This window comes from Poecilia formosa, unplaced genomic scaffold (genome assembly GCF_000485575.1).
Source record: "Poecilia formosa unplaced genomic scaffold, Poecilia_formosa-5.1.2 Scaffold623, whole genome shotgun sequence".
In the NCBI taxonomy this organism is placed as follows: Eukaryota; Metazoa; Chordata; class Actinopteri; order Cyprinodontiformes; family Poeciliidae; genus Poecilia; species Poecilia formosa.
The window spans coordinates 264,148-278,327 of record NW_006800562.1 but is presented as its reverse complement, the minus strand read 5'-3'; the positions used below and the strand labels follow the sequence as shown (position 1 = coordinate 278,327).

The 14,180-nt window shown below is 37.6% G+C and overlaps 1 protein-coding gene across 2 annotated transcripts in view; it reads right to left on the bottom strand.

Annotated features, from left to right (window-relative positions):
* Window positions 1-9,212, bottom strand: part of LOC103130315 (uncharacterized) — a 13,078-nt gene extending 3,866 nt beyond the window's left edge. Inside the window, exons 1-4 of one of the 2 annotated variants that reach the window (XM_007541677.1) lie at window positions 9,177-9,212; window positions 6,530-6,770; window positions 4,292-4,397; window positions 3,792-3,907 (exon numbers count right to left, since the gene is read on the bottom strand). In XM_007541677.1, the coding sequence (XP_007541739.1) occupies window positions 3,792-3,907; window positions 4,292-4,397; window positions 6,530-6,769 (462 nt within the window). In that variant the 5' untranslated portion in view covers window position 6,770; window positions 9,177-9,212. The other variant, XM_007541678.2, reaches the window with a different exon arrangement.
* Between the last annotated feature and the right edge of the window lie 4,968 nt (window positions 9,213-14,180).

Here is a 14,180-nt window from a genome sequence, read left to right as displayed (position 1 = left end):
AAAATTAAAACTTTAGTTAAAATGTTGTTTTAACTTGAGTTGAGTTGAAACTCAAGTTAAAATGTTTAGTTTTAACATTTTAATTCAACAACCTCTACCTAACTAGAAGTTGAACACAACCTCAAGTCGGGTAACCCCCAGGTCTTCTTAAAAGGTAGAGTCTCTGAGAACAGTTCTTAAAGATATAGTCAGTGTTTTCAGCAAAGTTGAGCTGACTGTCCAGGAATGATCCAAGGTATTTAAAATTTACCACAGTTTCAACAGGTTGGCCATCAAGTGAAACTGGAATCACTTTCAGTTCTTGAATCACTTTCATTTAATTAGTTCTACTTCCTTAAGAAAATGAAAAGGTATGTTCTTTTGTGAGGGAATTTATCTTTTACTGCTCCAGTAATGCCAGAATTAATAATAAATTAGCAAGACGTTGTGGTATTCTGATTTAGTAATGTAATTAGATTAGTTGTGTTACCACCCCCACACCACTAGAGGCAGTAGCAGGCCCGAAAAGATGCGACTAAGGAGCAGATTTAGAAGTACACCGAAAGCTACAAAATTTGTTAAAAACTGTGAGCTGCGCTAAAGTAAATAAGAGAGAGAAGTTCAAAAACACACTGAGATTGAAAATTCTTCTTTAAAATGGAGATAAATCACAGATTTCAAAAGAAATTAAAAAACGAAAGGCCATGCATAATATAGGAAATAGCACCACCTCCACTTCCGGAGTGCAATAGTCCCATTTCCAAATAAGGTACGAGACTGACAGCGGTCCGTCCCCGCCCCTTTCTGTTTGCTGCAGCGAAGTGTATTTGTAGCAACTGGGCTGAGGTTACATGGTGTTTGTGTTCTTCGATGTGCCAACTTTAACCACATAAAGACTCATTTTAGCCTAGGGAGATATGGTGAGGTGGGGACAAAGGATGCTAATGAGTACCAGCCACAAGAGATAGAAATTAATGTTTGACCAAAGAGAGAAATAATTAATACAGGGGACTGTATGGCAAGACTGTAAACAAACAGACACTATTTTCAAATAAAAGGTAAAATAATATTGTGGCATGGGTTTGTTGGTACTAAGAAATACTAAGAAGAAATATATTTTACAGACCAAAACAGTAAAGAATGTATCACTTATTTATGTTTTTAATTAGATTTTATATATTTATTTCTTCAATATTTTTCATGTAGGGTTAGGTGTTAATGTCATGATGCTTGCTGTAAGTCAGTGGTCCCCAACATTTTTATCACCACAGACCAGTCAAGGCTTGGCAATTTTACTGCAGCCTGGGGGATCAGGGGGGCACATGACACAATTTTCAATTCTTTGCCCTGATTTTCCCCTTATGACAATCTTAGAGCATTCTGAGCTCTAAGATTGTCGCTGCAATATTTGTAACTGATTATCCTGCAATGTGTGGTGTGTTAAGTAGAACGTCGGGACCGCTTCGATCTAAAATCGGGCATATTCAACATGTTGGATTGTCTTGGCCATTTTATCGCAGCCTGTGGGGTTTTCCCTGACTGGGAGCAAGAACGCAACCTGTACCGGTCCGCGGCCCAGGGGTTGGGAACGACTGCTGTAAGTGACTCCATGAGAGGTTAGAGTCCTTGTCAAACGGCGTTTTGACTAAAGTCCAAATGGTTGGAGTCCCAGTTGACGGCGTCTCAACTAAAGTTCTACAGCTTTTTATTTCTCTTTCTCACTGTTTATTACATGCTGTTTTTATTTTAATTATGTAAAGCACTTTGAAATGCCTTGCTGCTAAAATGTGCTATACAAATAAAATTTGACTGATTGATTGATGGATGACACTTTCACTTTGATTCATTAGGATTTGACTAAGAACCAGCTTTATTTTTTGTAATTTCTATTAATCTATAAATCAATAGAAAGGTCTATTGAAAAATGCCATCCATGTTTCTGTCCCATATTTCTATGGCATTAAAAGGATCTGGAACTTTTGCTTTTCCACTGAAAGCACTGGTATGCACAGTAAATGGCACGTGGGTGAAATTTTATGGATGACATGAAGCCTTCAAAACTGCTTTGCCACTTAGAGACCAAGCACCCTGTGTATAAGCAACACACTTTGGGTGTCAGTGTTTCCCATCACTCCCAGATGGGACCGTCTCGTTGCAGAGAAACAAGCTCAGGGCTCCCGTTGATTTATAGTTAATGTGAGTTAAAACTGACCTGCTTCCCTCTCCCTCGTTATTTTATTTTATTATTAAAACTTTTTTCTGGCCTTGTTATCTCGTCATAATGTAGATAAGTCTTAGCAAAATGCTGCATACCTTTTCCTTTCATTTATGGAACTTACATTTAAGTCTAGCAGGGAAATGGGGGTGGGAACTTCCATGGGTGACATCATGCTAACGGGGGTCTATAGTTTAATATAATGTTTGAGCTCATTTAAAAATATTATAATATATATTCTGTACCGTGATATAGCAAAAATATATTGGGATATTAGATTTTCCTCATATCGCCCAGCTCTACCTAAGAAAACATTTGTTTAAAAATTTGGATATCTCTAAACAAAGTAAGTACCAAATACCCTTCTTTCCCACTCCCACAAAAAATTTAATCAATTTCAAAATTATGTATGAAGTTTTCTCTGTAATGTGTTTCTGAAAAATAAATTCAATATAAACCTGTTTTGTGACTCAGATATTGAGACATCAGAACGGTTTTTTTTTTCAATTGCAAATTCATTGAAGTTTTTAGAAAGATTTCATAACTTTATATTGAAATGTTTTCTGCTTTTAAGTTTTGATGTAGTAAAACTTGGTCTTCTGAAAGAGCATGAAGAGTCAAATTATGGTAATAATTAAAATTTTCAATTCAAAAGTACCACTTCCTCAAAATCCCCCCTATTTTTAACAATTTTAAGTGAAATGACCTTCTTTAATGAAGTACCTAAACATTGCAGCAACATAAAAGCACAATCTTTATCCCAAATTGTAGCTGAATTTAAGTTTTTTCACGCTGTTTGTGTCACTATTCTTTTTTTCTTTTTTTTTAAAGTGCTCAGTTTATCATATCAAACATTTTTGTTACTGATGTGTGCCTTATTATAATTTTTTTTTTCTTTTCAATATGGACAAAACAAACATTGCCACATTTCCGCTTTTTAATTCAAAACTTCACATGTAGCGATGAGTTGAAAACCTTGAAGGACACAAGGGTGGAAGTGCAAGCATTTGGACTGGGCCACAGATCAACACGTGACTATAGCTGCTAATCAAACCCCTGACCATATGCCGAGCCAGGTATAACATCTATGGTAAGAAAAAAAGTTCTATATTGCTTTATACCAGCGTTTCTCCACCCTGGTCCTCACCGCCCCCCTGTTCTGCATGTTTTAAGTATTTCCCTTCTGCTACACACCTGGATTGAATCTCTGGGTGATTAACAGGTTTCTGCAGTACCTGATGGTCATGCTGTCATTTGAATCAGCTGTTCTGGAGTAGAGGCTCCTTTAAAATATGCAGAGCAGGGGGGCGGTGAGGACCAGGGTGGAGAAACACTGCTTTATACAAATGAGAAAACAGTGTATGATTTTTTTTCTTCCATTTTATAATTCTGTAGTAGTTTGTGTTGGAATGTCGCATAAAATTCTGATTCAAGTTTCTGGTTGTAAAAAAATGTGGAAAACGTTAAGTACTTGAGAACTTTTAGAATGCACTGTAGCTTTTACTTTACATGGACTACATGAGAAGATCAGCTGCACAAACAGATAAAATAGATCACCTTTGTGAAAACATGGATGAATATGGAGAAAAGTGTGAACCTGAAGTGACAGAAGCTCCACCTTCAGGGCCAGAGTGGAATTCAGCTTTGCATTGTCAAGACAGCCTGGGTCCCAGACAAGTCCTGCAGCAGGAGGCTCCATAGAAAACCTTCCAACTCACCACAGAAAAAGACAGAGGCGTGATTCTGTGGCTGGGAGGAGTCTGACATTTCAAACTCACAGGGATAATTTCTAATCTGATTGATTATCCAATATTTATATTAATAGAGCTCCAAACACAAAAATATTATGCTGTTTTAATGTGAATTTACTGATTAAGCATTTGTTGACAAAAGAAATTAACTTTTGAATGCAACTTTATATATTTATTGATTGACTCATAATGACTATTTTAAAGAGTGAATACTGTTGAAAACTCAAACACTATTTGAAGCAGAACAGTAAAACCAGTTTTCTTTGCAAGTTATGTAGCATATATATAATAAAGCTGTTCAAACTTATAAGTTATATAAAATTATGTATAACTTATTACTAGTTACCATGCTGATGTTTTAAGCTTCCTCTCTGTCCTCTAACATGGTGCTGATGAGAAACAATGCATCGTTCAGGTGTTAGTCTAACAGCCTCTGGCTCTTCAAAACACACCTGTACAAAAATATACACACATACATGGAAAACATACACACAAATTAGGATTATAGTGCTGCCATGCAGCAGTGCATCATGCACACACGCTCACAGGTATACACACGTTGATATAGACAAGCATAAACTTTGTCATTCAACTTCACATTTAAAAAGGTACATATTGAGCAAAATGTAGTTGCAAGGCTCCAATAATAATATAAATATACAGCAAAAATTATCAATATAAATATATAGAATAAAAAGATTAATGGAACTTAGGCTCATGAAATGAGGGTTGAAGATGTTGTGGAATTTTGTTGTTCTTCATTTGAAATTGCTGAACATTTTCCCAGAGGGCAGCAGGGAGAACAAGCCATGGTGAGGGTGGAAGGGGTCTTTTGTAATTGGCCGAGCCCTGGACAGTAAGGCTTTTTGAATTATTCTGAATATCTTGTGCACAGACTTTGATTTTTTTATAAAGATTTATGATTCTGTTTGTATTGTTTACAGACGGTGCAGTCCAGATGATTCTCTTAGCTGTCCTGTCTTGTCCTCACAACTCTCTTCATGCATTTCCAATCAGAAACATTACAAACCCCAAACCAGACAGAGATGCTGCTGGTCATTATGCTCTCTGTTCTACCTTTAGAAAGTGGGGAGGTTTGATATTCAGATCTGACGTAAAAAGTGCAGACGTTGCCAATCTCTCTTCTCCAGACCACAGGTTTGGAGGGGCCAGGTCCAAGTGTCAGTGATCTGTATCCCCAGAAATTGAATGTTCCTGTTCTGCTCCACTGCGGCATCACTGATGAGTTGGGGGTGTGACTGATTTTACCTGAAAGTGACAACTTCTTATGTGTTGTTAACATTCAGGATTAGATTGTATCAAACCAGTCCACCAGATGTCCTCCCTGCAGGAGGACATCAGCTAGGGGTGGGTCATATGCTGTGGCCATTAAACTGTGGTACAAACCACAGCCTAGTGACGTTGTTTGTGCTGAACCTGGCATGGCACTTACACAGCCCTGGGGGGTCAGTACTTTAACAAATTCTTCCTAGAGATTTTGAGCCATCAACTTCACTTTTAGTCAGGATGCAGTTAATGGGTGGGGCATTAAAAGTTATCAAAAAATTTAGTTTTCATATATGCTTAGTGGGTGTGACCAAGCGGCAAACTTGGCATACTTGCTCAAGCAAACAAAACGCTAAAACTTTCACATATAAAGGTCAAGTGGGACCAAACTTGCCATGACTGATCCTGTTTGGATGCCTGACAATCCTCTATCGTCGTATTGTGACGTCATCTAAGCTTCGCCCCTCAGAACAGGAAGTGACTTTTTTTTCTTGGAAAGCTCAGTATAGCATGCCGCTCCAAACAAGAATGAGGAGCACCCAAAGCCGCCCCCTTCCAACAGGAAGTCCCCTGTTTTCCCACTGTTTTTCTTCCTTTTACTCTATGGTTCATGCAGATGTAAACCTATGTTTAATGAAATACAACATCATGATGGTAAGTCCTTCTCTCAACAGTGGCTGCAGCATGTCGGCGTGGCTGAATGGCTAATTCTAATCCTTTGCTGATTGCATACAGTTGTCTCTAAATCATACATGCATCATATGATTTGCACCAAAGTTGATAAGCTTGACCTTTGTTAAACTCTCAAGAGTCCAATAGCATTAAATTGTAATTTGACTACACTGCGCCCCCTAGGTTATTCCAACAGCTGTATCTCCTTACTACATAGGCCGATCTGCACCAGATTTTATGTGCATCATCAAGGAGCACTGCTCAACCCATCGCCTGGTGAACAGGTGCGGGAACTGCGCAAGAGGGTCGATGGTGGCAAGCTGGTGGTTGCTGGAGCTCCCGTGGTCGCCATATGGCCGGAGCAGCGCGAAGCTGCGAGGGCCTCCAACGCTGCTTGCAGCTTTAATGAAGTTTGTGTTTGAAATGTGACAGAAAAATTGAAAAGTTTCATGTGTATGGTTCTTCTTACAGATTTGACCAAAGCATGCCTTCTGTGAGTCTATATACATGCTATCCAGTGATGCATGGGAGTTTTGAAAGTCCAAACTGTCTGCAGTAGGCAATATTATAATTATTTCTTAGAGAACCTTCTCGAAATGAAAGTGTATCTGTTATTCAGTACCACCTTTGTGTTCCTTTTCCTTTCAGTCTGTCCTCGTGGGTGGGGCCTTTGTTGGGGTTGGTCACTGTGTTGACTTTGCTTTAGCTGACAGGGCTTCTGTTGCATATGGTCAGTGTTTGGGGCTGGGCTAAGACTGACCGACAGGTCGAGTTCAGGGCAGTGTGTCACACAGGAGTGAGAAGGGAAGGGGGCAGGGATGGTGTTGGGAGATGGAGAAGGAGAGTCAAAGATGGAGAAACTCATCCTAAAATAAAACACAAGAGATGATTTAGTAGATGATGAGAGGCTGATAGCCCTCTAACAAACAGCAAATAAGTTTGGTTGCTCTCTGTAGATGGAGTGAAAGTGGAGGACACATTACATTACAACAGAGGATAAATGTCAAAGCTCTAGAAAAGACAATTTCATGTAGTTTTACTTTTTGTATTAGGATAACTACTATTGAGGTTGACAGCTCAATAACCCGTAATACGTTATTACACCACCAGAAAGTGGACCGTCATTGGTCCACTATGCAGTGATGGTCAGTGGACCATCTTCTTACAAAGATGTTCAACTTTGTAAGAAGAAGTTGAACATCTTCTTACAACTGTAGTATGTAACTTCAAAAAAAATATATGTTTTTTAAATTAAATCTAAACATTTATTTGAGATACATATTTAATACTATACTTAGTAAACTATTTCAGTATTTATTTCCTGTTTCAAAAAATGAATGACATGTAAAGTGTAACTAACCTGCTTTGCTTTTATACCCCAACTGGGGCTGTGACAAATTTGTACCACTGCAACCAACCAAGAATCGCCAGCAGTGAGACAGTCTTAGGCCAAATAATGCAGAACTAAATGAATTACACCAACATGTCAAAATTCACACAGAATCTTAAGTAACTATTTAGACAGTTTATAAAATAGTTGATTTGGGGTTCAGTTACACTTTCAATAATTATTTGATAAGTTATTTATTTATTGTAACTTTGCACTCTTCAATCTCCTTAGCATTTAGAATAAGAACAAATGTGGCAAATATATTTATTCAGACTCCTTGACTGTGATGACCTCAAATAAATTCCAGTTCTCCAACTGCCTTCAGAAGTCACCTAAATAATAAACACGGCTCATCTGTGTACAATTTAATCTCGGTCTATGTGGAATTGTTCTGTTTCTGGCCTCAGAGGGTTGTTAGAGAATTGACAGAATCATTATAAGACCAAGAGCACAGAACACAGGTCAGGGAGAAAGTTGTGGAGAGGTTTAAAGAACAAAATAGCATTTAAAAAAAACATATTCGATTTTCCATCCACATTACTATTATTTTCTACTTTGTGTAAGTACTTTGCGTACTATTTTGTGTACTTACACAAATTAGAAAGTACTTGCTTACATCAGCCCTTACATTTCAGAAGTATGGGCTGATGATGGCAAAACCATTGCCCTCCATACAGCCCTGTCCCACATAGAACAACAAGATGCTCTTTTTGGACTACTCCTCTGATTTTGTACAATTCCACAGATTATTGTTAACAAAATGCATTCTTTGAATATACTATCAACCTGTGAATGAATCAGAAACTTTCTCACTGATTGTCCTCAGACCACCAGACTTGGGCGTCACTGCTCAGTCCACCCTCAAATTCTGCACTGCTTCACCACAGGGATGTGTGCTCCTCTAAACCTGACTGCATACATGACTGCACACATACTCACTCCTCCAACACCATTATAAAATTTGCCAATGGCACTACTGTCATTGGACTTATTACAAGAGGAGATGAATCCTTATACAGGGATGGAATTCAGATCCTGGCAGAATGGTGTGGAAGTCAAGCTTTTGTTGTATTTAGCTACAACAAAAACCAAATATATGGTGATAAATTTGTGGAAAAATAGAACTGAACCATTTCCTCTCTACTTTTATGTGAAAAGGGTTCAGACCTTCAAGTTCCTTGGTGTTCACATCTCTGAGAACTTCTACTGGTCAGAAAACACAACATCAGTGTTGAAGAAGGCCTGGTGATGCCTGGATCTGCTTCGAAAAAACCATCTGGATCAACAGCTGCTGGTGTCCTTTTATCACACCAATCAAATGAGAGTCGGTTTGGCATATTGCATCACTATATGGTTATTCCAGCTGCTCTGCTGCCGACAGGAAAATTCTGCAGAGGATTATCAGGTCAGCCAAAAAGATCATGGCCTGCCAAATCCCTCCAGCCCAGGAAATTTCCAGCTCAAGAAGACAATACAGAAGTATAAAGTCAGACAATTAGACTGAAAAACAGGGGAGGGGTGTTTCCCCATGGGCTATTCAAACTCCTAACTCAGCTACACATTAAAGCTTTCAGCAGAGCTACTCCATTAATATAGTTGCACTGCTAAAAACGCTGTGCAAGGACAAATCTAATCTAATGAATACTTTCGCGAAGACGACTATTCGGAATCAATCTGTAACCGTAAGAATTAACTTACCGTTAGTGTCTATGACAGTAAAACCCTGGCGCCAATCTCAGAGTCTCAACTGAATAATACTATAAGGAGTTTATTTTTAATTACGTCAGCAAAGTGGCTGTATTAATGACAGCTGCCACTGTTTCTGCTTTGTATGTCAATAAAAGTTCATGTTCACCACTACATCGAACCCAGAATGCGTTACCTTCTTCTTTTCTTCCTCCTCTTCTCATCTTCTTCTTCTTCTTCTTCTTCTTCTTCTTCTTCTTTTGATTTTAACAGCAGCTTGCATCTATTATTGTTGTACTACTGCCATCTGTTGGACCCAATACTTATTCCTCAAATTCTCCTAATGAGCCTGGTATTTAAAAAAAAAAAAAAAAAAACAAAAAACCTTCTTTTTTCTTTCAATACTATTTAACTGATCAACAACATTCTCAAATTTCAATTCCCTATTAAAACCTAATTCATTTTTTAATAATCTTCTTTGATTCACATATTTCCTGCAGCTAATAAAAACATGTTCTATTGTTTCTACAATATCACACCAACTACATAAACCAATAAGATGTTTCCCATCTTAAAAAGAGTTTCATTTAAAAAAAACTGTGACCGGTTCTTATTCTATTTATAATTATCTCCTCCTTCCTGTTTATTCCTCTGATCCTTACTACATTAACAGTATTTTGTATCCTATATATCTTCCATTTATTTCATTATCCCACCTAATTTTCCATATCTTCTTGCCTTCTCTCCAAACTATACTATACTTGGCAAACAAAATTTAGGTACATTACTGCCACCTTCTATATTGGAGTATGGATCAGATGCTTTTACTACTATAATCTAGAAAACTACATCCCCAGATGATCTCTGAAACAACTCCCTTATATATAATTTACTTTTATTCCTACCTAAAGGTCTAATTAACACCTCTCTTTCATGAACATATTTATTACATTCTAAAAATATATGCTGTACTATTTCTAATTTTTCACAATAATTACAACAACCTGTATTATATTTATTAATTATTTTAAGAGTACTATTTAATCCTGTTTATCCAAATCTTATTCTGGATATAAGATCTTCATTTTTTAAATTCTATTACATGTTCTTAATTCCCCAACTTTTTTTGGATACTGTAATAAAACCTAGCATTGCCTCCTCTATTCCATTTTTCTTGCCATTTCTTCTTAATATACATTTTTATAATATTCTTTATCTCATTTTTACATATTTTAATATTTAAATCAACAATTTCCTTTTTTCAAGCACTTTTACCAAAACAATCAGCCACCTCATTTCCTACCACACCAATGTGGGTAGGAATCCATACTAGCTTAACCTGAGATCCATCATTTTTAATCCTGAAAATTGAGTGAATTATATCCAATATAATATCTTGCTTTGATTCTGAATTTACTTCTTGAATACTTATTAATGCACTACTTGAATTTGAACTAATTATAACCTTTTTTGTGCTATCAGGCAATCTGTGGATATTAACCTTTGTGCTGTATTGTGTTTGTCGACGGAGCAGAATAAAAAAAGCACCTGCTAAGATGGAGATGTCTCACATTACTAAATCAGAATACCACAATTTATTATTAATTCTGGTATTACTGGAGCAGTAAAAGATAAATTCCCTCACAAAAGAACATACCTTTTCATTTTCTTAAGGAAGTAGAACTAATTAAATGAGATAAACAAGAACTGAAAGTGATTCCAGTTTCACTTGATGGCCAACCTGTTGAAACTGTGGTAAATTTTAAATACCTTGGATCATTCCTGGACAGTCAGCTCAACTTTGCTGAAAACACTGACTTTATATTTAAGAACTGTTCTCAGAGACTATCTTTTAAGAAGACCAATCAATCAATCATATCTTTATTTCAAAAACACAAAAAAGGTCCATAGAAAAAAGGTAAAAACAAACAAAATAAGAGAAAAGTAAAAATAAACATGGCATGATATTATTCACCGAGTCACAAATCAATGATGACGCCAATGATTCCATCATGTTGAAGAGAATCTCACAGTACTAAAAGCAGGATTTACTAAAATTGCAATTATATTATTGCATGACACAGATAATCTACACATGCATTTATACATAAGATTCCTGAGCTCAGCTGCACATGTGGGAACAGCATTATGTACAACCATATTGCTAGCCCTGCTCCATCTAGGCAGTTTGAGTAGTAGCCTCATGCCATCATTGTATGACACATGAAGCTTCTGCAGGCGACGATATTTTGTATCGTCACCACAGATGGGCCGTGTAATAATGTGATTCATGAATATGATTTATCGTTTTAGAGTCAAAGGAAAAGATAGATTAAATAGGTTCATCTTTTTTATATATATATATAAGACTCTACGAACAAAAAGCATCTCAAAAATATACATGGCACTGTAAAAACAAAAATTTTAATTTTTGTTGTTTAACAACCCTGCTTGTAACAACCTGGGTTGTTATTCTGCTGTACCTAATTCATTTGTTTGTTATTGACTTTTGCTCAATTAGATTTCTTACGTATACATTGTGAATGGAATTTTTATTGTTGTTTTTCAGGTCTCCTTATGTCTTTTGTTCCTCCTGTAATTGATGGAAATATATAGAAATTATTTATAATGTATAAAGGTATTGTTTGTCATTTAATTAGCTCTACATCCTTAAGAAAATGAAAAAAAATTTTGTTTTATAAGATAATTTATCTTTTACGGTGCCAGTAATGCCGAAATTAATAGTAAATAATAAAGACTTTGTGGTATTCTGATTTAGTAATGTAATTAGATTAGTTGTGTTACCACCCCCACACCACTAGAGGCAGTAGCAGGCCGAAAAGATGCGACTAAGGAGCAGATTTAGAAGTACACCGAAATCTATAGAATTTGCTAAAAACTGTGAGCTGCCCTGGAGTAAATAAAAGAGAGAAGTTCAAATACATTCTTAGAGTGAAACTCCTTCCTAAAGGTGAAAATATATCACAGATTTCAAAAGACAATACAAACGGAAGTATAGGAAATAGCGCCCCTTCACTTCCCGATTGCAATGATCCCATTTCCAAATAAGGTATGAGACTGACAGTGGTCCGTCCCGCCCCTTTCTGTTTGCTGCAGCGAGGTGGACTTGCCCAGCGTTGTTCTGCGCTGCTGTGGGTATGTCAGAAGAAAGTTTTGCTGCTGCGTTATATGTTTGTTTTCTGAACGGATGTTGTTGTTTATGTTGAGGTCTTTACCATATGTTATTTATTGTTGTTTGTTAGTGTGTTATTTTGCAGTTTTGACCATCATTGTGAGTTTTTATAACCAGTGTTATCATTTTCTTTTTTTTTATTTTGGCGCCAACAACTGGTGTTAATCCAGCACAGTTCGGTTGAACATTGTTTTTATTTTCACATTTAGGCTGGAGTGCAGGAGGAGAGAGTTGAAGAGGAGGTTGATTTGTTTTTACTCTTCTCCCCCAGAATAAAAGATTTAATTGAAACCTGGCTGAATGACTTCTAGAGACTCATTGATACCACCTGTTACACTGATTATAGCAGGTCCACTGTTAACAAAATATTGGCTTTTTCTTCCCTCAGTTATTGCCGATAGTGCAGGTGATGCCAGCAGTTACACTGGTGCTAAGAAACAGTTATTTTGTGGCAATATCTGTTAATTTTAGTCATGCCTTCAACACTGCCAATGTTTCACTGGTTTGTCAGCTTCTCCACCTGAGAAAACAAAATGTTTGATTTGTTTTACACAAATATCAAGGATTCATTATCTACAAACACCTCTCATTTGTGTAAATGACATCACAACCTTGTTCTTCTCTGCTCAGAATATAACCCCCTTGTTCAGAGACTATCTGTAAAGAAAAGGACTTTGAGGAAATTGTCACAGGAAGAAAAAAAAAGCCCTACAGGGTTTCTTTTGAGTTTACAGATTGGACTACTCTCTGCAAGCCACATGGAGATGACATCAGTGCCATGAGTGTGTGACCTGCTGCAAAAACTCCTGTGTGGACAGCACCATCCCCACCAGAACAGTGAGATGCTTCCTGAATAACAAACCCTGGATCACCAGTGAACTAAAGAAACTGTTAAACATGAAAAAAAGCCTTTAGGGAATGAGTTGCAGAAGCAGTTCAAAGTCAAGATTAGAGACAGCAAGGAGAAGAACAGGAAGAAGCTTGAGAGCAAGCTGCAGAGGAACAATATTAGAGATGTGTGGTTAGGGATGAAGAAGATTACAGACTTTTAAAAAAAAGGGTGGGGGGAGGGGGTCAGGTCGATGAGAGCCTGGACATAGCAAATGAGCTGAACACATTCTTCAAGTTCAGTTTAGGAATAGGCTCATCATTGTCCTCTCCTGTCCCCTGCCACACAGATATCCCTCCTTCCACCTTCCTCTGACCCACAGGAACATGCTCAATGATTTTGCTAGTGCATTTACTGTACATAGAGAATGTGGTCAGGCCAACTTCCATAGAGAAATGTGCAGTACAAGTGTTTTATTATTTTATGTATGTATATATGTATAAATAAAGTTTGCTTACAGAACTCACAGGTCAACTGAAGATGCTGTTGTCACTGTCCTGCATCTTCCCTGACAGATTTAGTGCGTAAACTGGCAGACCTGGGAATCCCCTCTTCTTCCACCTGTTGCTATGGACTTCCTTACGTATCGCAAACAAAGAGTCAGAATGGGCCCCCATACCTCTTCAGCCATCAACATCAGTACTGGCTCTCCTCAGGGCTGTGTGCTGAGCCTTCTGCTTTTCATGCTGTACACACATGATTGTGTTTCAGTCCATCAAAGTACTACCCTCGTCAAATTTGCAGATGACACAACTGTAGTGGGCCTCATCTCAGGGGGCAATGAGTTTGCCTACAGGAATGAGGTGGAGTGACTGACAGCATGGTGCACAGACAACGACCTGATCCTAAACACAGCCAAGACCAAGGAGATCATAGTGAATTTTAGAAGTAAAACAAACATTCAACCACTAAACATCTGCGGAGAGCCAGTGGAGAGGGTGTGAAACTTCTGTTTCCTGGGAGTTCAGCTCATGGATAACTTGGCCTGGGATATAAACACTGCAGAACTGGCAAAGAAGGCCCAGCAGAGACTCTATTTCCTGAGAGTCCTCAGGAGGAATGTGTGTGTGTGTGTGTGTGTGTGTGTGTGTGTGTGTGTGTGTGTGTATATATATATA